Genomic DNA, 26,043 nt, shown 5'->3' on the forward strand with positions numbered 1-26,043 from the left:
GTGCTCTAAACAAGCACTTAATATGGGCACTGAACTAGCACATGCATAATAATGACCTTATTTGCATATATTATGTCAGTCTGTTTAGTATGTTAATGCCTGGTAAACTTCTGGGTTTAATCGTTCAGCAGACTTTCTAATGGGGAGTTTGTTAATTGGTTGCATTGATGCTCTGACACTTGTTAATCTACTGGCAGATCTTGTTTGTTCATTTCAGAACCAAACAGCCCACTTTCCCGTTTGCATGGTGAGGCAAGACTGATTAATATCTGTGTGTGTCTTGGTTACACCATCTAGGGGATTAACTTTACAATGTATCTACAAAAGAGAAGATTTTTCATATTTAATTCTATGTCAACAAGCTGATGGTGCTAAAACAAATGCTACTTATGTGCAACGTTAACAGAATGAGGCTGACTTGATTACAGTGGGACTATACTGTGAGAGGCTACAGCAGCAAGAACAACATATACATATACATATACATATACATATACATATAAAGTAGGGCTTTATGAGGTAATAGCGGTGGAAGAACCACTCAGAGCTTTTAGCAGTAAATGTAGCAATACTATAGTTTAGAAATACTGAAGTATAAATCCTGCATTTAAAATCTTATTTAAGTAAATGTACAAAAAACTTAACATCAAAATATACTTAACATTAACATTAAAATACTATAACCCCAGGCTATTTGGCTATACACTCTATTCACATGCCTTCATTTTCCCTGGGGAATTCATGCCTGGTGGCAGACAACATAGCATATTGAAAGTGAGGTTTATAGGGAACTAATCTTAACGCTGTTGATGTCATTATTCTTTAGCCATTATATTGTGCAATCAACATTTACTCCATAATGACACAATTAAGCAAAAGACTTGTTTAGTGCCAGAATCATATATATTATATTATTGTATTATAATTATTAATACATTAATGTGTTAATCACCTTAATGTTGCAGCTAGTCAGGTGGAACTAATTTAAATTACTTTATATATTGCTGATAGCCTAACCTATAATAATGCATCATAATTTATATTAGTTGATTTGTAATTTGTATTAATAGCATTAATTTGCAATGCAACCAACTAAAACTGTCAGATAAATGCAGTGGAGTTAAAAGCACAATGAGAAGTTTAATGTAGCATAATATGGAAATACTCAAGTAGTGTACAAGAACCTCAAAATTGAGTACCTAAGTAAATGTACGTCATTATATTCCACTACTGCAAGGTTATAAAGGGCGGAGAAGGATTTCATTTTCAATGCTACCGCACTTGGCTTCCCTTGACACATTCAGGTCAAGTTTTATAAAGATGACCATTTTCCTGCAATTTCATCTGTGCATTTAAAAGATTTAATAAAACTACAGTAACAATGTAGAAAAAATTGTAAAAAAAAATATTTTTTATTCCCCTGTAGAGCTGAACAGTGCCATAATGTCTTAACATTCATCATCAAATACTGTAATCATTGGATCACAAGTTTTCATTAATTTCAAATGCAAATTATCATGTTTTCAATACCAGTTTCACCACCAAAATCAGCAGAGTAAAGAGAGTGAACAATGCATCTGAGCTACCAGGGTAAAAATCCTACATCGTAGACTGAGGAAGAGCAACATATTTAAGACTGAGGGACTACACTGTCATAATCTTCCTCCAATGCACTGAACTGTATTTATGAACTTTAAAGGTCTTGACTTCAGGTTATTCAATTATAAGATTCTAAGATTTCTTATAGACCCTCAGATACCCAAGTATAGCACTGTCACATTCATTTATTATACTATCTTTCTTCCGGCCGACTGCACTAAAAAGTACGGTGGGCTGTGAAACTTTACTATAATCAGAGTGCTGGAGGTGCTTTTACGGAGCAAGATGATCTACAATAGGGAGCAAACGGGAAGGACACTGAAGAGTCTAACAGCGCTGTGTAATCAAACAGAAAGCCATGTCCCCATCCGACCCGCAGTGTGTTGTTGTATACAGAAAGACACCAACGGTGTGTGTGTGACCCACACTATATATCAGGGCAACGACATTAAATGAAATAAAACAGGCATAAGTGTATGGAATATCAGTGAGTTACTGTTCCATCCAGATCACATTACTACAGCTGCAAGATGAACTATGCTGACTAACAGATTATAATGTAAAGACATCAACATTAGCCTCAACAATGGCATTCTAACTTTAACTTGTAATCGTTCCTGGAATATATTGTGGCAGTACTATGAATACAACACTCAAAGTAAACTGTATGATCATATTCTGAACTGTTCAAATCAAACATTGTGCCAAATATGCCGATTCAAAACTGTAAAACCATGTTCTTGGTGCTCAAATATCTTAAACAAACAACAATGAACAAATAACTCTTTATGTCCAACGTAAACATTTAGGAACAATTAGAACATTTATATAAAATTGGTTTATATCCTCGATATAAATTGGCGTAATACTACTACTCATGTCAGCTCTTCTCCCATCATTTTAAATCATGTCATTTGTTGGCTCTCTGTCTGCCATTGTTACCTCTGCCAGTCATTTGACCTTGTGTGATAGAAACCACTAAGGCAGCCATCAGTCATGTGTCGCCCTGACGTCCTCTTGCACCAGCTTGTGAATTCAGCCTCCTCAGTTCCTCGACACTGGCCGCGCTCTCAAACCTGAAGCCCTCCACGACCAAGCAATCTCCATCCTCCTCTATACTGGCCTGACCCTCCTGCTGGACCTGTCAAAACAACAACAATATAAACACTTGACCATGCTGTGCACGGTATACCTGAGCACATTAAAAATAATAACAAGGTAATTTGTGCATCCATTATTCAAAAAAGAATACTGCCCTGTGCAGTAAGTGCATACAGAGAACGATGTGCACCAGGGTTTGTGTGTCTACTAGTGTGTGGGTGTGTTTATGAGCTTGCATACTTCCTGATAAAGAATTTATGAGCATTCCCTCACAACCATGCTAACTTAGTGTTTTGCTAGCCTGGTTCCAAACTTATGAATAAGTGCCTACATCTCAAATTTAGTTTGAGAGATTCAAATGCCTTCCACGAATGGCTGTTTTTCCAGTTGGAGAAACAACGGCACTAATGACTGCCTTTATAGGTGAGACTGAGGCTGGGAACATCATCTGACTGGGCCACAGCCAGAATCCAAAGAAATATGGCAACAAGCATGGACAAAATTGACGCAGGTATCGAGGTTGTAAATCAACTGACTGAAAATAACAGCTGCTAAATCAGAACACTATGCTCTGAAGGCATTTTCTTTGAAGCACAGAAATATTTCTACCTAGTTTTTGGAAAAAGTTGTATTTATTTGTCGGCCCCACTGGTACTTCACGAAATAGGTCAGAAGGATTTAATGCTTAAAGCTGTTTGGCCCTTGATCGCTTTGATGAAGGACCATGTAAAAGAAGCCGAGTGGCGCGGATTAAATGGTGAAATAGTAAAGCAGCTTCTAGGTCAATTGACAACTACAATTCAAGGAACTCATCTAACCTGACCACCTCTGACCTTAGCACAGTGTTAACATAACAACTCTATCTGCTTCAAGACAGGATGAGATGAATTATACAAATACACATTGTCAGCGGAGCACAGAAGACAAGAAGCAAGAAGACAAACCTCGTAGAAAAATGTGACCAACTCCATGAAGGCAATATGGTTAAAATTAGACTCAAAAAACTAAAACTACTTGGTTATGGTTCGGGAAAGATTGTGGTCATGGTTTTAGGATGGTCCAAGGTTTTGCCTCTTTAGTTTTTTTCCACCGCATGATACGGCTTGACCTGACCTGACTCCCTTTTTTCCCATTGTGCACAGTACCAGTTACCTAGTACACTATTTGATAATACCTCGGTCCAAGATCAAAGTGAGCTGAGCCAATAATAACAGGCAATGTCAAAATACTGCAGACCACTGATTGGTCAGACAATCACAAATAGTATTGTCACTTACGGTGAGTGCGAGTGACGTTGCTAGTTTAGCAGTAACTGTGCAGTGTAGGTTAAAGTTTGTCAGTGTATAAAGGTTGCAGCTTCTCAAAACCAAAGTAAAGCTCCAACGTGTTGTTTCGGAAACGCTGGAGAAGTGAAGCATGTGCAGCGTCGCTATGACTTTCAGCTAAGAATACCGCCTACCTTTAGGGGGTACTATTTGTAGTGGAAAACGAAGTAGAGCAAGGCACCTTGTACTAAAAACAGGTAGAGTCGCGTCGAACCGTACCCTGCAGTGAAAAAAAAATGACTTATACATACCGTTCTGCCCCGACCCTGGTTGGAGGGGCCTGTTATTGTGCAATATTCCAGCAGCTCCTCCATGTCTCTCATCAGCAGCTGAGCCTTTGACAACACTGCAATGACATTGACACATAAAACCCAGTAGCAGCAGGGTGCATAAATAAAATATATATCAAAATGGATTAAAATGAAAGATTTATACTGTGATTGAAAATAATGTTCCTCTCTGAAAGACTGCAGTAAGACTTGTGTATGCTACAGTCACAGGGAAGTCAGTAAACACACAATCAATTGTGCTGATATATGCAAACGTTGGGCTTACACTCCTGAGTCTTTGAGATGCTGATCTCAGGTACCTCGTCACATGACATGTCAATCATTCTCGCAGCTTCTTCCACAGCCAAAGGACAGGTTTTGGATGTCCCACTTTTGTTTGCCATGGCCTTTAATGTGATTAATAAAGAACATTTAGAAAATATTTGCCAACGCAGGGAATAGAGAGAAAAACTGTGCAGATGATACCATTTAAACCCATATATTAATTAGACATGTTGATGAAGAGATATTTTGCATACACACATACTGTGCACACACCTAAATGTTCTGTGCTGTACAGTCACTGTCTGCTGGTAATGCCTACTTATAGCAGCGAACCAATGTTTCTCTCTCACTTCACCAACAAAGTATTACATAGATAAAAAGTTGGTAAACTAAAATATTAATATACGGTCAAGTTAATTGAATCTAGTTTTTTAGATTTGGTGTATTAATAGTTTGCTTGCTAGCTGCTAGCTAGCTACTATGAATCAATATACCCCCTAGCCCAATAACTCACAGAAAATATAACAAAGGTCATATATGACCTATAACAAAGGTCATATAATTGTATTTAAATTTATTTTTTTGTCAGTGATAAAGAAATTAAGTTATATTTTGGCAGAGTCAGTGTGAGGTAATCTTACCTTAGCTTAGCAAGTGAGCAAATGTTGGATAATTGCTGCAACCTTATGCTAGCTGTAAGGCTTGTGGGTGCGAACTATTAAGTTGGAAGTTTCTCCAGACAGTAGTTTATTCTAGTTTTAAGTCTTTTTCTGCTTCTTTATCTTCTTTTATCAGTGCTCACTTGTCACTTCTTCCTCTGGCTTGCCGTGGTAGAGAAGTTTATTGTTAAAATGCGGCTGGTCCACCCCTCCAACACCTCGGTCCTGAGTAAGATGGATGCCTCCATTAACGTAACTGCAAGATATGACGTTTACTCCGCCACCACCATGCGGCGAAGAAGAAGAAGAAGAAGAAGAAGAAGTGTTTGAAGGTAAGTGGTTTTGTTCAGGGACATAGAACTGAAATAGGCACAATACTTAATTAATTAATTATTTTATTAAATCTAGCTTTGTAAGCAAACTACCAACTGAAAGCTTCACCAAGGGCTCTCGGCTATTCGTGTGTTAACTTTCTGAACTGTTTTTATAACCCAGCAGAGCTTCCTCCTCTTTAACATTTGTCCAACTAAATCGACACCGCTGCATTTTATTATTATTTTAATAGAAAGTTATCTTGTCAAGGTGCACAAACGACAGTACTGATGTTAGACACTTCTCTCTACATCGTGCGTTTATTTTGAAAGGACTTGAGCAGTCAAGTGACTCCCGGAAGTTTTTGTTTCCTCACCTGTCAGTTCTGACACGGTGCGAGTGTCCAGCCTCGTCTCTTTGTTTTTCTTCGAGAAACAGGTCTCCTTTTTCCGAGAATAAATGATAATCCTGTGTGGCCGACTGGCACCTAACTGAGGACAGCATCTAACACGGTTAGTGAAAGTCGACAGTGAAAACAATCGACTGCTTTTGCTTCACCTAGCCAAGAATAGCCAGAAGACGTAAGCTAAGCGCTAGCTAACTGTTATCATCACAACAGATCGATCATTTTAATCACCGTGGCTGTTGTTACATGTTTTACGTTTCTGTAGGTCATCTACCACTAATTCTGTTATTCATTCTCAAGCCTATTTTAGAAGTGCCTGTCGGTGTGTTTTGTCGGATGTCAACTGAGATCACGGAAGCTAACACCATAACGTTAGCATCGTACACAAACGAGATTCATTGATTGTTTACATCCCGATTCCGACCGCTTTTCGGTGGCTCTTTGGATGAAATACGATATCTTTGTTGCTGTCATTTCCCTGTTAGCCGTTAGCTCTCATATTTTACAGAGAGTGGTCTAAGGAAATGACGCTGCTCTTCGTGTCTTGTTTGGGATTCACGTTGACTTTCGTTTTGAGCACTTGCTGGGGTCACTTTCGATTTCACACCATTTTCTAAAGTCGTCCTTCAAAGTCAGCCGCTCTGCGTGTCATGTTTTGCTCGGTTTGTATCCGTGGCAGTGATCCAATAGCCTGTCAGGTCACTCTCCTGAAACTTATTCTTCTAAAAGCTTCGGCCTTCAGTGTTAAAAACTTGGCTCCTCGGTGTTTGCTGCATCATTGCATGCTGACATCATCAAGTAGGGTGAGCTGCATCGTGTCTGCTGACGAGCCAAAGGTTTGAGGAGTGTGTTTGCTGTAGGTTAGCTTTAGGTTATGTCTGTCCCAGGTAGTTTGACTGGACTGCTTTTGATTCTAGGTGAAAGTAAACTGGACTGTGAGGCATCCCTATAACAACAGGTCTGTGTTCAGGCCAGTGTGAGGAATTACACTTATTTAACAATCCAGGAACTACAAATAGTGTTGTGTACATATGGCATTTTCATTCAGGGCCAATGTTCCTGAATCACAGTGCACACAAACGCCTCACATATCACAAATAGTACTTTTTCTTTAAAATATTTATATGTTTGTGCTCCTTCACATATTGTTCAAATTTTGTGGAATTGAGTGTTAAAATAAGCCAGAGGACTTATGTTGGGTGGAGGTTGAGTGAACTTTGCATAAGAAATGCATCTGTTATTGTAAGGTCGGCCTGAGGATGGCGGCACTGAGCTCATTCATATGCGCCCTGATGATGTTGGTTGCTTGAGGCCTGTCTCAGACAGAGCAGTCACACCCTGAAACTATGAAGGATATTTTACGACATTCTTGCATCACGTAATGATGAAACATCTGAGCTGCCAGTAACACAACAACATTAGGTCCTTTAAAAATGGGTGGCAAGGTTAAAAAGGCTCATAATCTGTGAACCCCTTTAAATCTAAGCTGAATCCTTTCCTCCTAGTCACAGTTTCCTTTAAAAGCAGGACTAAACCACATATATGAACTGCTGCGTAGGTTTTAAGCATTGTCCCCGACTTTGTGTTTACTTTGTGAAAATGTCCCATGAAACAGGAAGTCATTCATTGTGGTCATTCACCATTTCATAGTGTCATAAGCTGAACAACGCATCAAACAGTTGGACACTGTTTGATTGCAAAAATGATCTGTTGGATATGTAAACCAAATATAGCAATAGCCAACTATTCCTTCACATGTCACAATAATGTGCAGAAACTATAACTAATAAAACTCCATAATCCACAGGTCTTCTATCTGCTACAGAGTAGGCCTGTGCAGGCATGGAGCCCTTGGCAGTGGATGATGACATCTGCATCCTTCAACATGAGACGGCCTACACCGGCGCTGGCGAGAGTCCTGTATCGGTGTGTGCCGGCGATGAATCTGTCGCTTCCCACTTCGCCCTGGTCACGGCCTACGAGGACATCAAGAAGAGGCTGAGAGACACAGAGCGGGAGAATACTTTGCTGAGGAAGAGAGTTAAGCAGCTGGAGGATAAGGTATAGATGTAAACAAAAGGGCGATGGTGGGATAGAAGAAAGAGATAACGGCATGAGGAGAATGAATTAAAAGAACATACTGCTCATCCAGATGGATAAACAGCCAGACAGCAAGCTATAGACGGAGATGAAGGGAGACAGATTTTTCAGGATGTCAGAGTTATGGACAAACACAGGATGCTCAGAGAAAGTTTGGAAAAAGTCAGCAAATTCAACAGCAGACTGCAAAATACTCGCCTCTGGGAGAGTCCGCATGCCAGCATCATTAATATTGTTGGCCTATAGTCAAAGCTATAAAACAATGAGGAATAAATCTGCACTGTCTAAAAACAAAGAGGAGGTCTGGAAAAGTATGGCATTGCCAAACAGTGTGTTGGAGCACTACACTTGGGGGAGAAGGCTCCTGAAATTGGATTTGAAAAAAAAAAACAAAGGATTGAGTACAATACAGACAGAGAGAGCTATTTAAACAGGAAGGGTCCTAATACAGATGGTAGGCTGAAGTGAAAGTGCTGCACAAGATGTGGGCAGGGCTGCTTCTCTAGAAGTCTTTTATCTGTTTTGCTTTTATCTGCTGCAGCATCAAGATAGGATGTGGTGGGAGGAAAGTAACTTCCTACCACAGATATTTAAATGACAAGAAATTGATCTGTCTTCTCGCCTGTGTGTTTTTTCTATCCCCACTGTAGCTCTTCAGGCCAGAGGCTCCTCCATCAGAGGGTCCCCAGTATGTAAACAAGGCCTTCAGTGCTTACCGAGGTATCTATATAGAGAAGGAGGACCTGCAGCTGGAGCTTAACAAACTGGTGCGTTCACTGATTAATTTGAATCATCCTCAAATTGACTAGAGTCGGGCACAAAGATCAAGTATGTCCCAAAGACTGTGTATTTTTAAGCAGAATTAATATAGGTTTGTTTTGTAACTTAAATAGAAACACCCAGCTCATGATATCATCACAGAAATACAGCACAGGTGCATGTTTTAACTGGGAACAACAGAGAAAGAGAGTGTTTGCTGCATATATATAAATGCTGACTCTCCCCTCATCTTCCTCCCCCTCTACCTCACTGTCTCCTCTCTTTCTCTGTCAGAAAAAGGAGAAGAGTGAGAGTGAGCGGTTGCTGACAGAGCAGCTCCAGGCCAAAGAGTTGGAGCTGCTTCAGCTGAGGACAGAGATGGAGACCAGCCAAGGTACAGGTAGAGCGCACAGGGTTGCATTCTACTCTTTATACCAGCAGTACTTTAAACACTGCGAACGTGCATGTGTCAAACCAGATATTACACTGTGTCAAATTTGAAGTACCTATGTAGTAATTATGTTCACTTGAGTACAATCTTGAGATACTTTTGACACTGTAATATTTGTATTACACTACACTTCAGTGGGAATTATTGTACATTGTTTTGTACAGTCTGTGTGTAGTTGTCTGTAGTAAGAGCTTCTCTCAAAAAGTAATAAAGAATATAAAAATAAACTTATACAATATGATGATTCCTGTAGATTCAACTGCCTGAAAGTATATAAATAAGAGCCCGACTGATACTAGATTTTTTGGGCTGATGTCAATACCGATATAAGGGAATACAAAATTCCCATGTCGACATATTGGCCGATATTCATATTCATTAATGTATGTGGTATTCAACACTTGTGACCAAAACATGTAATGGAGACTGGATATTTGACAGTTTAACAATAAGCTTATTGTCCAAAATGAAATCAGGGCAATAATTATAAAATATCCCAGGGACTTTATGTCTGCGTTAAAAAAAAAAAAAATCATATTAGCATACATGTAGTCCAATATACGTTGATATAAAACCTTTTTCTAAGTAAATTTATATATCTGAGATAAGCCAATAACGGCCTATTAATTTGGTTGACTGAGATATCGGTCAGGGTCTAATGTAACTTGGCTCAACTTTGCAATTACAATTACATAAGAAACTATTTTATTTTTGAAACTTTCAGTGTATTTTGCTTTAACCTATTGCTCTGTTTAACCATTTATCTTATCAAATATCTGATTCATTGAGTTTAAAATCATACACAGCAAAGGTCATTGAAGTGACAATTATAATGATATGTATTTTATACTGAGTGGAAAATAGCAATGCTTTCAACTTTTAACATTTTCAAGTCGACCAGTTCACAAATTTGAACATGTATTCCCTCATCGATGGTAACAATGTAACAGCGTTTTTATCGTGTGTGTGCAGTGATGAAAAGCCTGAACAGCCCTCAGGACTACTGGCAGGTGGACAGGGTCAGCACTGAACTAAAGATCCACAAACTGCAGGAGGAGCTGGACAGGGTGACACTGGAAAACGGCAGACTGCTGGATAGAAGTGGGGTAAGTGAAGGTGGGAAGACGGAGTTGAAAAGACAGGAGAGGATAATGGATAAAGGAGGACAGAGAGGAAAAAGGGGTTAGATAAGAGGGGCTGGAGAGAGTAGTGCAGATAAACAGCAGACTCTAGAGAGATGTGGCGTAACTAGAAGAGAGGAAACAGCATGGAGGAGAGGTGTTTGGGCACAGCGAGACAAGGTGACATTAAGAAACGGTAGGCGAAGTGGGTCTTAAAGAGGGGAAGGGGTGGATATGCTAAAGCTTGAACAATAGAAAAATTGATTGCTGAAGGATGAAAAGAGAGAAACAAAGAGAAAATGGGTTGAAGAGGAGCAGATGAGTCCTGAGTTATGTTAAAATAGAAAAACAAACACCTCCACTCAACTTTGCCTAACTGAACTCTGTTTTAGGAAGAACCACATGGCCTTAACGGACCAGACTCGGACCAGACCTGTGACGCAAAGTATAAAGCAAGGTATTGTGTTTTATGAATTTCATCGAAGAGTGACTGTTTATTTAGTGCCCAACCCTTGTTTCAGTAACCAAAAATGACAACAAAGAAAGCAATGTTGCAGTGAAGAAAATACAACGAAGATCCTTCAGTTGGTGATAGTCATAATAAGTAACCATCAAAAACATGTTAATTTTTCTTGTTTGTTCTAATTTTCTGACAAAATTTTCTGATTTTGTGAGTGTGTGTGAGTGCTTCCCATGTGCACTTAAATACAACACATGGAAGACGTTTCCAATCAATGTTTTCAACTGCAACAAAGATCCTGACTTTGACATATTTCAAGCACATTTTAAGCCTCTGACAGTTTCTACATCGCACCAAATTTCAAATTATTCAGTTGCTTCCTAGAAAATGGGAATTAACGTACTTTATCAATGTAATCTGGTTAAAACATCATAATGAGCCCTTCAACATGTGTAAGAAAGTTACAAGAAATAACACGAGGGTCAAGTGTGGAACAAAAGGTATGTGAGAGACTGCACTGGTTAGAGCGGTGTATATTACACATGGTGTCTGCTGATGTTGTAATTGCGCCTTCTGGCCACTAGAGGAGGGTGCAGCTCTATACGTTATAAAGTCTGCATGACAGCCAGTGATATGCAGATAACCTCAGAAGAACCTCGACTTTATTCCTGATCAGCTACAGCTAAGCCCTTAACACTTGCGTCCATTAGAAATAGTTTTAAATTTGCACTCCGGTGTTTTGATGTTTACGGTCTAGCCTGTAGCATAAAGAACAGCCCTCCGCCTACTTTTTCAGTGAAGATAATCTCCCTTAAATTAGCATCTCCTCACATTTCGTGACAAAAATTCTATTTGTGGTGCGTTATAATTGTTTCACGTGTCAGCAGTTTGCCGATGGTGTTAGTTTTTAGCGGCACAAAAAGCTTTACTTTTGCCTCACAGTTTTTCTGTTTTTTTGCCGTTTTAGGCAGGTGTTTGAATTTAAGGCAAAGTGTTGATGAGATTTTGCATCTTAACATAAGGTGTGGATAGGGCAGTTTGTAGGTGTTGCCTGAAGTCCTACCACTTTTATTTTTTAAATGTATTTATTTTTACTGTCGTTGGTCTGTAATGCTGCGGTTGTTGATTTAGCATTTAATGCGCCATTACAGTTTAGAGTGGCATCATCTTTAACCTCTGCTGTTAAATGGTTTTGCTCAACGCCTGTAGAACTCCTCTGTGCAGCACAGCAGGCACATGTGTCAGCAAAGAAACAAACCATAGAGCTGAATTACAGTTATCACACAGAAGTCAGTCCATTACCAAGCCTCTCTAACAATTTCTGTACGTTGCTTAATAAATAAGGTTTTCATGATGATACAAATTTCAATCAAATTCATTGCAAATCATTGCTTTGAGTTTAGGAAAAGTGTCAATGCACACAAAATGCCCTTTTGAGTAAATTAATAATATCAAGGATATTTAAACTGCATGATTCCATATATGAGAGCCTGTCTGACAGTTGGATGTTTCTAACCACACAGGCTGTCAACAAAAGCAGAAATTCCTTATTATTATATTGTTTAAATGAAATGCCCTGTCCTTCTGTAGGGAGAGGAGCATGCAGCAGACGTACGAGGCTTTGTGCTGCGAGGTCACTCGTCTCCAGTCGGAGCTGAAGCACCAAACAGGCCTGATTAGGAAACTCAGGCCACTTATCGGTGAGTCAAGACAAGGTGAGGCACACACACAAACACATGGGCTTGTTGTTGGTTTATATTTTGATACAAATCATTCCATCTTTAATTTCTGTGTTTGTGTATATGTGATAACCCACCAGAACTGCCCCCCTTCTATCTCCTCAGCTCCAGCACATACAGCAGAGGGAGCATCATTTATCCCCTTATATTCCCTTATAGTGAATATTTATACAGTGGGTTACCACTGAGATGCAGTGAGTGCAGCCTCGAAATCTTTTTGCAAGTTCCTTCTGTCGTCCAGACTACTTAAAAATCAAATGGCAATTCTGCTTTTACCGTAAGGGCCCGGGTAATTATTTTCCTTTAGTTTCCTTTTGAATCCTTATCCCATGTATTTAAATTTTTTTATCTTGTATGTATTAATTTTGATGTATTTTCCTCATGTAAAATACATTAACATTTGTAAACTTGGCACACATTAGTGTCACATTCATAAGTTCAGGTGTACCTGTATCTTTTGCATTTCTGTATTCGGCCTGATTCCAACCTGATCATACTGCCCTGATTTCCAAAAAGTTGGGACGCTTCATAAAACATAAATAAATGAAACAGAATGTGATGATTTTCTTATCCTTTTAGCATGCAAGTATATGTAACGTTCGACCCCGTCAACCTTCTCATCATTCATCTGAATTTGATGCCAGCAACGCAATTCAAACAAGTTGGGACAGGGGCAACACAAGGCCATTGTGGAATACTCTAAATACACCTGTTTGTACCACTCCACAGGTTAATTTACAGTTAACTGGTAACAGGGGATAAAATCATAATCGGGTATGACAGAGGCATCCTCGACAGACTCAGAGATTCACAAGCACGGATGGGGCGAGGTTCACCACTCTGTCATACATATGGTTATATAAAGGATTGCGTTTTACACAGCGTTGCAACTTTTCTGAAATCTGGGCTGTATTCAACACTTAAGTTTCCCATACTGTTGAATAATCAAAGCAGTGTGTGCTCTCTAGAGAAGCTGTCTGTACCCCATTTAAAAATCAAAAAATAAACTTTACCTAGTCAATAATACTTATAATAATAGTAATAGTTTAAGAAGATTTCAAAGGGGAAATGATACAATTTAAGTTAAAAGCTATAGTCAAAGACAGTACAGCCAATTTTTTTATTTTCAACCTGCAGCAGTGGCAAGTGACATTTAAAAATGTGTCTTTAATCTAAGTGTCAGGTAGTGTCAGATTTATGTGCACTTGAAGTGTAGTGGCTGCAATTCAAACCTCGCTTCTCTACTCATGAGCTAATGTGGCTAACATCAAACGAAGGAGGAGGTTTACTACTGCCTTTCTTCAGTTGAGGGAAGGCTTTTCTGAAGAACTACTACTTACTGAGAAGATTTCTCCTGCTGCTCCTTGTTGCAATTTGTATAAGGGTGTGATAAGACTGTGGATATTATCAAAGTACTCAAAACACTTTGATAAAGGACATCATGAAATGGTCTGTCCCTCCTCTCCAATCCCTCTGTGATGATGTATTCTACCCCAGGAGAGATTACCTCTGTTGTCAATTCCCTCGGAGTGTGAGAAGAGGAGACTAGGAGGTGAAAATTAGAACGAAATATGGCAAGAAAATAAATCTTGGCCTATTTATTCCACTGAATAAGAGGGTAATCCTGTAACTTAGATGAGGCAGATGGAGAGAAATAAGGAAAGCAGGAGTGGCAAAGAAAGGGAGATGGGACGAGGGAGGGGGAGGAGAGTGAGCTATGTATTTATTCAATCATATTGTGCATCTGTATTCTTCTAATGTTCCTCCTTTGGAATCACTTTTATTCAAATCCTAGACTCAGGAGACCCTCTCATGGAAGAGTAGCAGGGAGGGATGGATGGAGAGATGATGTGTGGATGGAGAGAGGTAGGGGAAAAAAGCTGGAGGAGATACTCATTTAAACTTTATTACTTGCTCAAGGTGATGATTTGATAGCAAAGCAATGATGTGTGTGTGAGATTAGGACATCTGATTTGTGCATGGATGTGCTCTGTTCTGTTGAACAAAACCTAATTATTATTTTGGATATTTACTGATTCACATGCAGTGATGTTTACATGGTGCAGAGGTTTTATTGTACGATGTACAATAGCCTGCTGCATGGTGGGAGATTTTACCTCACTCCGTTTTTACTCGATGAGGCTTATCATCTATTCAGGGATCAAAAGGCTCTGTTGAACGCACCTTGGAATTTTGAAATCTCTTAAGAAATCTAAGTTTAATCCACGTGTAAATAAGAGCAGAATTAAGTACAGAGGTGTGATTGTGCCAAATACAAAAAGAGACCTTGCAGCTATCGCAGGAAAGAGAAAATGGCTTAATTTATGCTGCAGATAGACATGATGTAGTTGAAAGAACAAATCACTCTTCACACACACTTCTGACTGCCTTATATAAAGAAAAACGGAATAAAATCAATTTTATCTACGGTCTTACAAAAATCACACGAGATTGTCCTCTTGTCTACTTATAATTGGTGGTAGAGATTAATTGAAAACTGAGAAGTAAATGTTAAGTGGTTTTCATTTTTGACATTGAGCTGATAATGATGCTGATGTATGTCTACCAAACTTAGTAGTTAATTTAATGCCAATTACCCTAAATTGCTGTGAATTATCCTCCAGTGCATCACACCAACATTATTTTGTGCTCCATTAATGCGTCTACATTTGCAGTTTAAGTCCACTCAAATGGAACCATATGCCAAATATTAAAAATATTACTTCACAGAGTAAAATATTGAACACTTATTCACCAAAAGCTTTCATCTCAGCCATACAGGAACTTTGTCTCGATAAAATATATTATAAAATCAACAAAAATATGTATGTGAATCAGGTGATATGTGATCAAAGGATAATTCTCACTGAGCATCCAGTGTTAACTTTTGGCAATGGACAAGTTTCAGTACTCCACCTGATGGATGGTGTGGTGTCTGTTAATGCCATGTCATTGATGAAAATATTATCATTACTAATAGGCTGGACAAAATACTGCTTTAAAAAATATACCTTGGAATCAAAGTGCAAATATTGATACTGATGCTGCAGCTCAGACTCATTTTTGCAACCACATCCAACCTTCTCCTGTCTTTTGCCTTCATCTTTCCTCCCTCTGTCCTTCATTATGTCCCCCCCCCCTCCTTTCCCTCCATCCCGCCCTCTTTCTCCAGCTGCCTCAACAGTTCCCATCCAGTGTCTGGACGACGTGGAACAGAACAACAACCATCATCGGGCATCAGTGCCTCGCCCCCCTAGTGCCCCCCCTCTCCCCTCGTGCTCCGGCCGCCCCTGCCCCCCTGCCGGTGGGCCGTCAGGCACCCTGCTGCCGGACAGTCTGAGGGAGGACTGCTGGTACAATGGGCCCTGGCCCTCCCAGAGCTGTTCAGGAGCGGCTCTGGTCGGCAGCGACACCTGCTCTGTCGTCCTGCCCCCGCCTCCCCTGAACCAAGCCTCCCTGGATGACAGCTCGCGGTCCTTCCCTAGCCCCCCCAAACCCAGTGATGCCATGTTCTGGGAAGGACACTCCGCTTCATCCAACTCATCCTCAATTGGAAACTGCACTCCCAGGAGCCCTCCCAATGCAGAGTGGGCCAAGCCCTATTGAGAGGAACTTCGATGAGAGAATAGATGATTCAATAGCGTGTGTAATTGGATGGAAAAATAAACGAATGGATGAATGAATGGACTCTCCAACCCTGCCACATAGCTACCACCTAACCTGCCTTAAGTTGATAAGACCACTCCTCTGGGCTAGACTGGACCTGCTGGTTGTGGGAACTAATTGAGGCCAGAGGAGGCCTTTTCGAGGTAAAGACTCTGCACACCGCATCGGTGAACATATCTGACTTTGCAGAGGAAAAGTTGATGAGAGACCCTCAGCAAAATAAATAGTTTGTCCATGTGTATGTGTTCTTGTATGCACACGCTTAAGTGTGTGCAAGCATGCATACGAGCAGTTTTATTTGTGTGTGTGCATATACACACATCCAACAGAGTGTGCCTGTGTGTGCAGATCAGTGTGCGGGCATCTTTCGCCTGCCTGTATCTGTATCTCGTCCTAATAAACCTAATAGGGCTCAAAGGGCCTCTTTCTCCATCCATTGTGGCCAGTGATCACCTGGGCCACAGCATCATGCGAGAATTTGTGAAACTGTACTCCCCCCCCCAATGCAAGTCTTTTAACATTTGATCGCTGTAAAGTATACAAGGTATGTCCCATGTATGTCTCGGGATGAGGACTTGATGTGATTGTTTTTGTACTGTGATGGAGGCGGACTTACAGTCACTGTAGGATAATCACAAATTGTTGTTCCAAATTTTAACAGCTACCAAATGAAATCTTTTTCTTCTTTGACAATTTCTTATTTTCATTCAAGTCCTTATGGATAATCATCAAAGTAGGCTGTCGGTCTGCCTACGCTTACCAAATCATTTTCAGAATGCAGTAATAGAGTATTTGGTTTTTTCAATGTTGCATTATGAGTGGGAAACTATTATTTTAATCTAAAAATGTATTGCTTTCTGAAATAAAACACTCCACCCTCACTGGCACCAGAAAAGATTCAACCTTTCATGACTACACAGAAATTCCACGAATCAAGCAAGCCTCTTTATACCTGCCTGTGATCACATAATCAGTTCTCTCAGAACTGCTGTCAGACAATATTCGTTGTGTTGTTTTCTTTTCTTGGTTGCAGAGGGACATGTAGATTTACGGCTGTGCATTGTTGGAGGTTTTTTTCTTTTTTGGTAGGGCTGAATAAAAAGGACTCATGGGATAGGCTTCATACACCTCCCTGTATTTGAAACCCTGATTAAGTTTGGAGCCTCTCGAGGTTTGTGAAGATTTTAAATTACAGAAAATGTATCTAAACTCTGTACTGTGCTGGTGTTAATCTTTGATACATTTGTTTTGCAGTATGACGTAAATAAGCTGTGTAAAGAGAGAAGTTTCTCTTTGATTTCTCTTTTTAAGAGTCGGATGAGTATAAAAAACTGAATGATGTACAAAGGAAAACACATTTTGAGTAGAATACAAGATAATGTATACAGAGGGAAGATTGTGCATATCTGTATAAATGTATATGGTGGGCTTCAGTACTCTGCCAAATGCAGTTTTGCACTCCAAACTATACGTTTTTGTTTTTTCTCCCCTACCCCAAAGACTTCTGATGTGTGTAGGAGCTGTATGTGATGGTGGCAAGACAATAAGTCTGATGACCTGAAGAAATGTGAGCTGTGACTTGAAAAATAGGTGCACAAAGCACAAAAGGCCCACGGTTGTTGAAAAGAATTTGTTTTTCCATTTTCTTCAGTCTGTTTCATGATAACTGTGGTCTTTCTGTTCATTTTTAAGAAGTGTTATTTTACAGCAGTAGTTTCATACTTCTGTAAACGATTTGCAAACCAAAATGCAATGTACAGTAGATATGGATTATATTTTAGATTTACTGCACTTCAGACTGTTTGTAAATATGACCAATTAAATGAAAGAAAGGAAGTGACTGTGTGAGGTTGCTCTGTCTCTCTATTTCTATTTTTAGCAATGCAGTTCTGTGGTTCAATTCAATAAAATTGAAGGCTTTGGCATATCAAGCTACTTTACATCTGAAACCAGCAGTAACTTTTTTTTCCTTTTTGGCTTCCTGTCCTCAAATATTTATTTCACACTTAACATCACAAGGCCTTCATACGACTACAGAAACAATCACCTAATGGTTTGAGTCACATACGTACACTTTTAAAATGCCCAAAATGCTTTTCCAGGTTCCAGCTTCTCAATATGGGGACTTGCTGTTTTTCTCTGCCTTTGCAGTTACTTAAAAACTAAGTAACTGAAACAAAAGAAACAAGTGTCCACCTGTCATTTTTACACTGTACATTCCTTGTTTACAATTAGCAAGTGCTGCATACAGATATGTTTTTCAATAACCTTAAATGTAATGTTTAATGCGTTAGCTCTGAACGCACCATTAGGTAACAAACATATTCAAAGAATTTGGAGATAACTACACTTTATGTACAACAATGATGCCCTATCAGTAATTCGCACTCATTGTGTGTCATCATTGATCCTTAGACATGTAGATATTGATCAAAGAACACAGGAGATGGCCTGAACAGTCTACCCCAGGTGAACGCACAATGAAAACATGATGTTTATGATGGAACCAAATTAACCACTTTCACTTTTTAAATGATTTCTTAAACAAAATAAACACAGCTGATTAAATGAAGTATTATGACTCTTCAAAATCCTGGCAATTTGAGAAGAAGTTAGCTCCTGATGGTTATGTTTGTGTAGTTTGACTGTAAGGCAGATGCTTGCTATCAAATACAAAAGAAATTGAAACCCAAACTCAAAGCTGTATTACTTAAAGCCAATAAGAACAACTGATCTTAATCAGATTTTTTTTAAAAACAAAAAAAAAAACATTCAACCACAATTTAAAAAATATTGTGATATTTTTCAAAGTAAACCTCAGCCAGCCTCCATCCTCTTCATCCATAGTTGACTGAAGAGAAAGAAGTTTATCTGGAACAAAGTACATTCATGAATATGTTTTGACCAATCATCACTGATACACACTCTACAGCAACGGAATATTTTTTATTTACAAAATCACATTGCATATGAGCATATGGTTCATTGCTTGGTTAGAGGTCTCTTACATGCACTACATAGGCATCCTTACTTTCCAAGTCTTAGTATGTTAATATACACTTTCTTCTGCAGATGAAGATGAGCACTTGCACTCTCATTGCATGTACAAGAGAACACACTACAAAATGTTCAGCAGATGTAGAGCATCATTCAATTTATGACTATATAGCTCCAAAACTGAAGCACTGCACTCTTATGAAGATCTTGGGAACAGGAGGCGACTGTACCATGATCAGATCTTTGTGTATTTTTATCAATCACTCAATAAAACTCATTGAAAAATGCTGCTGATTACAACAAGGAAGGTAATTCTGACCATCTGATAGAGAACATTTTGCAAATATACAGAAAATCAAAAAGTAGGCATTCTTTTAATTATATAATCTTGCACATCAAGAGTTTACGTCCCTAATTCCACAGATTTAAATTAAATACACAGGCTTGTGCCTTCATGAATAGTAAGCTCTGACAGTGGACCATGTGTGCTGCGTGTGCAGGACTTGCTGGATGGTTAAGGCCAGAACCAAGAAATTCCACACTTTCACCTTGAATGAAGGGAAGCTGTTTGTTTATCACATGCTAGCTGGGAGTTTTTGTTTCCTGCTCTTCGCTGGGATCCCTGTCCTTTCAAACTCCAGCTTCTCTGTGATGTACTCCTGCTTACACTCCGCGAACAACACAGGGTCCTTGTAGCTGGTGGATGACAGAAGGTACAGTATTTATTTTACAGAATGAATGTTTCCCCATATGACTATCACTTGATGGTGATTGTATGGTTTTGAGATTACTGAGACTTGATAGGCAACAGTTGAGATGGTCAGCAATGGTAACTGAGAGAGTTGTTAAGCCCATGTTGTGGTGGGATAAAACACAGGGAGCCAACCTTACTGTGTGAGCGGGAAGTGTTTCAGAAGAAACTGCAAAATACTCACTGCGTTGTCAGACATTCCTTCAGTGCAGCATTCTCCTCTCGACACTTAAACACCATGAAGAAACCGGAGTCTTTGCAGCAGTGGTTGAAGGCTGGAGGGAGATGGAGAAGGACAAGGGGGGGCAAAGAGAGGGCAAAGTTAGCTGTAAAAGAGGAACAGGCGCAACATGTGCAATATCCTCAAACATAAATGTATTAATAGAACTTGCTGCAAATCTATTAACATCCTGCCATTCACCTTAGATTATTTGATCCTAGAGTACAAGCACTGACAAGAAGAAAATGTAGCCACAAGCAAACCAAGATGGGCTTCACCTTGGCACTCCACCGCAAGAAAGAACCTGGTTTTAGGTCACCTTGCCATGCCTCTTATCAAACTGAAACCCATGTTTCCTCATTCACACAAGAACTGAACTTAGCTGTACTGGCCAGAGTGGTTGTATCTGTGGTCGACCAGTTTACACATTGACTCTGTAACAGTCAACCCACCATCCACAAATATAAATATGTCTGTGCCACTGAGAATTAAATATAGGTTCTTCCTGACTGCAAGTGGCATTAAATAAAGTGGATAAGTCCGCTTGCACTCTGCATAGATATCATTTAACAAAGTCACATGCCTGTCATAATAGCTACCTACTATCCACCTGTCCGCCTGTATTCTTTGTGGGTTAACTGCTCCAAAGATTTGTGTATCGGTTCTATATTTTACTAGCAAGTCCAAGGGAGGAATGCATATTTTGTGTTGTTTGTGATCCTGCCTGAGACTTTATGGTCAGATTACATTTTGTTGGAGGTGGATGAAAGGGCCAATTTGTTGTGTCCAGCTCAGATGTTGTGGCTGTACATTATGGCAACACAGAGCTTTAGACGCTCAGAGCAGCAAAAAGGACAATGGACGAGCACATCGAGTTAGCATCAGCTTTTGTGCCATTGGCTTCTGCCGTTGACCAGTAGGTTGGTGTCTGTTCTTTGTGACACTACTGGTATGAATGATCCATGTTGTTTACTGCAACTGCCCTTTTTCTTCAATGTATTAGACAAAGTAGAGAGCCAACAGACCCTTACAGACTAGAAATCATCTGTGAATGATTGCAAGTTTGTAGATATGCTAATTGTATTAAACCATGTTTAAAAAGCACAAAGTGGCTTACAAAAAATACAATTCATATGCAAAACCCCTGAAATAGTCCAAATGTAGGTCCCCTCTGACCTGTCCCAGTCACTGTCCCCTATTCAGACTGCAGACTAATGCAAAAAAATCTATATAATTGGAACACAATTTGTAAAACAAGGTTAGCCCTAAATATGATGATTGTCAATTGAGATACTCATGAAAAGCCCTTCCACAAAACTGAATCAGTGACATTGTGCCCTAGCTAGTGGTGTATTCCAGATTGAATGTGCAAGGTCCTCATTGTAAATAAGGTGTTGAAGACTCTTAGTCTTCACCTTGTTAGCAAGCTCTTTCTCAAGGATTTAATTAAAAACACTGCCCTCCCATGTCCTCTTTCAAACAACTGACATCATAATTACCTTTATCACTGGCATCAGTATGGTTATCACACAGACACTTTCATCAGAATGCAGATGTGAAAAAACCTACTGCAAAACCAATTTAGAGAAGCAGAACAGTGCGACTAATCTAATCAGCAAACGCCTCATCCCCGTCCCATGGTACCAATAGAGGCTGCAGAAGGTTGCCTTTCTGATCGCAACTACACCAAAAGGCAAATCTATGAGCTTCATGTCAGAGGAGGCCCTGCTAAAGAAAGGTGTGATGCCACCTTCACTTCAGGCTGTTTTGTTTGCCATTTTTAAAGATGCAGAAGTGTAGTTTGGCAGTTGGTAGAAAGCAGAAGCTAGGGACTCGAACATTTACAGAGACTTGGACCCTTACATTACTTATAAGGTGTGAACCCTGTACATATTTATTTATAACTGATTTCTGAAAAATTAAATCCATGAATTATGAAACAGTAACTTCAAATGTGCCATAGTTATTGGAAAAATGACCATTACGACTGAGAGTTGTTTTTCTTCCATGTTTTGGACGTGGGAACCAGAAACAGCAAATCTACAGCAAAATAGCTGAAAATCAAAGTATTGCGAAACCTAACAGCGCTCACTGTGAAAGTGGTTGCTAATTGAGTACGTGGGTTGTTTGCATGTTCAGTTGTTTGGGCCTGAAAAACATGCGAGAGTACTGAAATGAATCATCAATGCAATAGGAAAAAAAATCACGTTAGGTAGAATAAAACTATAAAAGATATTGTGCACAGGTTGGTAGTATTTGTCTGCTTCAACAACAAAGCCTATAAAATACAACCGTGGGGTGTTCAGAGGCATACATGCAGGGACAGATAACACAGGAAAACATTTTTTTTTTTTTTTTACTTTTCTTTGTCAAACATAGTCATAGATACATACGCAGAAGCCCAGTGCAGACACAAACATACCGAATGAAATGTTAGAGGGCGGACATGAAGGTGTGAAAACGAGTGGGATGAGAAGCTAGTGTGAGGGGGGTTTCCACTACCCACACAGCCACTGTCTGTCCCATCACCTCAGGCTGCATGTGCATTGACTCCCCGCGTGAGCAGTACACACCGTCTTACACAGGCTGTCATCAGATTTCTAGAAACCACATAACCTAGTCATCATCTGGGTGATGTGTTGCTGCAGTTTACGAGGCATACATGAGCAAAGCTGCAGCCATGGTTCCCATTCAGATCAAGTGGCAACTGGTGTCATGTCAATTGGCCAGCTCAGAGAAATTAAAAACACTCATGAAGTGGGGGTTCATGGCGGTGGGAAACAATTTAGCCATAAAGAGTCAAAACAATAAGGGACAGGAAAATACAAGGTTAGAAGAAGTTCCATAAAAGGACGATATCAAATAAGCCTCCAAACTTACAAATGCATTGTTGCAGATTATGATCTACACGTGTCTACAGGAATTATTTAAAAAAACTATGAATGTCTGACAAGATCAACTAAAAGTTAAAACGTTAAATGCCTTCATAATCCATCTTTTGTGTTCTCAATAGAATAGTGAGAATTTTATGGCTAGAGACAGAAGGTTTCGGTTGCGATTCAAATAACACACTACATATGACTTCAAGGCTTGGAGCAGTGTTTTCTGTTTGACTGCCTATGTATCAAAAATAGACAATGTATCACACATGCTAAGACGAAAGTGTCCTGAGAGCGCTATTATAAGCAGACTGTAGGGCAAATTTTGTGGACTCCAGTCTGAAGGAACACCGTAAGTCTATTTGTCTGGAGGTAAAAAGCAGACCATAAAACCAAACAAAATTTGTGGGTGGCAGTATCATAATGTGAAGCTTAACTGTGATAAAAGCTAAATATTATTAGTTAATATATTTCAAATGATCTAAATAGGGTACTAAAGACATATCCTGTTATACTTCAATGACATGCAAACACACTAAAACCACTGCTCAGTCATGAGTATAAAAGCTTTCATACAACAACTTCTTAACCATATCAAAAAGTATTACGTGAAGGTTTCTTTTTGACTTTTACTTAAACATTCATGTTAATACAAGGAATGACTTTGGGTTGGTTGCTGGAGCATATTTTCTAGAATAAATTTGTAAAATACACACCTTAAGTTAAAAGAATTCACACAAAGGGACTTACAACGGAAAACTGATTTCTATGTAGTTTTGGGAGAGAAACGACTAGGAAAGAAGGAATAGTGCTTTGTGACCTTTTCTACTATAGGTAATTTGTCAGTATGCCAGTATTTTGGTTCATGTACAACCCTTTTACCACTGCATTCATAATACAGTACACACTCCTGGCTAAAACCAATGAGGTGTAATATAACAGCGCTACAATAAATTCTATGTTCATGAAGCTCATAATGTTAAGCTATTGTTGAAATTTCCGTTTTTGTCTTGGGTTTAGCATTTTTGGTTGTGTTGGAGACTGTAGTTTGTGGTGCTGTTCATTTGTCCTTCAAAATACTGGTGTCTCTAATATTTTGTGTGCTGTCATTGATACGATTGGACTTTTCAAAGCGAGCATTTTGGACTGCCACAATAGGAAAAGCACAGGTGTTACTTGTAACATTAATGATGGCTTCACTCTAATCTTGTGTCCCAGTAAGTCATGACAATAAGTCATGTCTTCATTTAAAAAAGACATAACTTCATAACTTACTAGTTGACTAAAAGTCATATAATTAAATTGATTGATAGATTCAAAATTATTACTTTTTTTTCTATTGTCTGTATATCACACCTTCAACTTTCTCAGCACAGAGCTCCTTGGCCTTCTCCCTCACCATCTTGGGGATGAGAACATCTGTCTCCACATGCCTCAGTTTGATCTCATCTGAGGAAGCAGGGCAAAAAGAAAGACAGATTCACAGGTTAACTATCAGAACCATGATCAGCATAAACACTGGCCCCTGTCTGTGCCACTTACATGTTAATAACACTGATGGAATATAGTTGAGTATATTTACTTGAGTCTCTTCTTTCAATGCCACCATCTACTTCTACTCCATTACACCTCAGAGGGATACATTTTACTCTCTACAGTACAGCTGATGAAAATAGTTGATTGACAAAAACATTAAAGGGGCAACTACTCTGATAACAATTTAAATCAATTTCAATTCAATTTTGTGGTTCCAGCATCCTGATTGTGAGAATTTACTCCTTGCTGCTTTTCCTTTTGAGGTTTGGACTTTTGGCTGGACAAAACAAACATTGTCAAAGTGTCACTTTTGGGAATTGTGACAGCATTTCTCACAACTTTCACATTTTATACAGAGCAAACAATCAACTGATTAAAGGAGAAAAAATAATAATTTTTAATCTATAATGAAAGTAATCAGCAAAGTCCTATAGAAAATATTTAAAATTAGCATCAACCTCAAACAACTATTACAGTAAAATCCTGCTTTTACATTAATGCATGAATAATAATAATCTAATGTTATAACATTCACTTACAGACATTTTTCTGCAATTATGTACGTATATTATCCTGATTACACACTCAATGCAGGATGTTTACTTGGGAACAGAATATGTTTACAGTGTGGTATTAATACTTTTATTTTGGTAAACAATCTGAATACTTCCTCCAGCACTGGTTAATAATGTGAGACTTTAGCCCCAGCACTCACACACAAGAGAATCATTCTGGAGCTACATTAGTATCACTGCTGTTTAGAACACAAATGACAAAGAATGTCAAAGTGTAAACTTTTGGACACAGTGGATAATGATTTATCATTTGCCTTTACGCAGAGACAGCCCCTTAAGGTTACATGATTAGCTAGCTAACGTTAGCTACTCGAGTTTACATAAACGCCAACAGTCTTTCCCGACCGCACGGAGCTGAACAAAGCTACTCAGTGGGCGCTGGGGGTTGATACTCAGCTAACGTTATGGAAAATGTTACACATTTAAGTCAGCAGAAATATTTAATACCTGCGTTAGCTGTTGCTTCCATAGTGGTGGTGCCTCTCAAAACATTACAGAACTGAACCAATGTGACCTAGCTCGCGCAGGCTCAAATGACTTCCGCTGACGTAGTTTTGCGGCGTAAGAACTACAAGTCCCAGAGTCACAGACCCAGGGCTCTGCCGTGTAACAGTTTATTTGGCACACCGGTGTGCAGTCTTGCAGTAAACCTGCCGCTGTAAAGCTTAAGCAATGATACAGCTATGATAATATTATTAATAATAAACAATAGTAACAATCATAATCATAATCATAATAATAATCATAATCATAATAATAATAATAATAATAATAATAATAATAGTAATAATACATGTTTTCATTGTGAATTCACCAAATTAAACAGTATTACC

The 26,043-nt window shown here is 39.1% G+C and overlaps 3 protein-coding genes across 5 annotated transcripts; 1 reads left to right on the forward strand and 2 right to left on the reverse strand.

Annotated features, from left to right (window-relative positions):
* Positions 1-938: 938 nt before the first annotated feature.
* LOC311259833 (uncharacterized protein) lies at positions 939-5,502 on the reverse strand. The gene is made up of 4 exons (XM_084357173.1): positions 5,221-5,502; positions 4,581-4,701; positions 4,277-4,371; positions 939-2,740 (listed from the first exon to the last, which is right to left on the reverse strand). The coding sequence occupies exons 2-4, from the start codon at positions 4,696-4,698 to the stop codon at positions 2,594-2,596; spliced, it is 360 nt and encodes a 119-aa protein (XP_084213299.1). The 5' UTR covers positions 4,699-4,701; positions 5,221-5,502; the 3' UTR covers positions 939-2,593.
* A 416-nt stretch (positions 5,503-5,918) lies between these two features.
* azi2 (5-azacytidine induced 2) lies at positions 5,919-18,192 on the forward strand. Of its 3 annotated transcripts, none has more exons than XM_084357753.1 (8): positions 5,919-6,062; positions 7,764-8,017; positions 8,707-8,823; positions 9,110-9,215; positions 10,239-10,372; positions 10,780-10,844; positions 12,438-12,562; positions 15,759-18,192. In XM_084357753.1, exons 2-8 carry the CDS (start codon positions 7,799-7,801, stop codon positions 16,190-16,192), a joined length of 1,200 nt encoding a protein of 399 aa, XP_084213879.1. In that variant the 5' UTR covers positions 5,919-6,062; positions 7,764-7,798; the 3' UTR covers positions 16,193-18,192. The 3 variants fall into 3 exon arrangements, with proteins under 3 accessions (XP_084213879.1, XP_084213881.1, XP_084213880.1); XM_084357755.1 differs by having other exon boundaries at positions 12,438-12,547; XM_084357754.1 differs by having other exon boundaries at positions 9,110-9,209.
* A 987-nt stretch (positions 18,193-19,179) lies between these two features.
* Positions 19,180-25,760, reverse strand: cmc1 (C-x(9)-C motif containing 1). The gene is made up of 4 exons (XM_084358306.1): positions 25,658-25,760; positions 24,456-24,548; positions 20,185-20,275; positions 19,180-19,945 (listed from the first exon to the last, which is right to left on the reverse strand). Exons 1-4 carry the CDS (start codon positions 25,677-25,679, stop codon positions 19,825-19,827), a joined length of 327 nt encoding a protein of 108 aa, XP_084214432.1. The 5' UTR covers positions 25,680-25,760; the 3' UTR covers positions 19,180-19,824.
* Between the last annotated feature and the right edge of the window lie 283 nt (positions 25,761-26,043).

Source organism: Pagrus pagrus (assembly GCF_965226575.1).
Source record: "Pagrus pagrus genome assembly, chromosome: 7".
Classification (NCBI taxonomy): domain Eukaryota; kingdom Metazoa; phylum Chordata; class Actinopteri; order Spariformes; family Sparidae; genus Pagrus; species Pagrus pagrus.

What these genes read in the sequence shown, in the direction of transcription:
- LOC311259833 (XM_084357173.1), bottom strand. Translation starts at nt 4,698, where the DNA reads ATGGCAAACAAAAGTGGGACATCCAAAACCTGTCCTTTGGCTGTGGAA. An exon ending in CATCTCAAAGACTCAGGAGT is followed by an intron (nt 4,372 to 4,580) that starts GTAAGCCCAACG and finishes ATGTCATTGCAG; the next exon opens with TGTTGTCAAAGGCTCAGCTG. An exon ending in ACCAGGGTCGGGGCAGAACG is followed by an intron (nt 2,741 to 4,276) that starts GTATGTATAAGT and finishes TTGTTTTGACAG; the next exon opens with GTCCAGCAGGAGGGTCAGGC.
- azi2 (XM_084357753.1), top strand. Translation starts at nt 7,799, where the DNA reads ATGGAGCCCTTGGCAGTGGATGATGACATCTGCATCCTTCAACATGAG. An exon ending in GGAGACCAGCCAAGGTACAG is followed by an intron (nt 9,216 to 10,238) that starts GTAGAGCGCACA and finishes GTGTGTGTGCAG; the next exon opens with TGATGAAAAGCCTGAACAGC. An exon ending in TATCGGTGAGTCAAGACAAG is followed by an intron (nt 12,563 to 15,758) that starts GTGAGGCACACA and finishes CTCTTTCTCCAG; the next exon opens with CTGCCTCAACAGTTCCCATC.
- cmc1 (XM_084358306.1), bottom strand. Translation starts at nt 25,679, where the DNA reads ATGGAAGCAACAGCTAACGCAG. An exon ending in CTGTGCTGAGAAAGTTGAAG is followed by an intron (nt 20,276 to 24,455) that starts GTGTGATATACA and finishes ATCTCCCTCCAG; the next exon opens with CCTTCAACCACTGCTGCAAA. An exon ending in AAGGAATGTCTGACAACGCA is followed by an intron (nt 19,946 to 20,184) that starts GTGAGTATTTTG and finishes GTCATCCACCAG; the next exon opens with CTACAAGGACCCTGTGTTGT.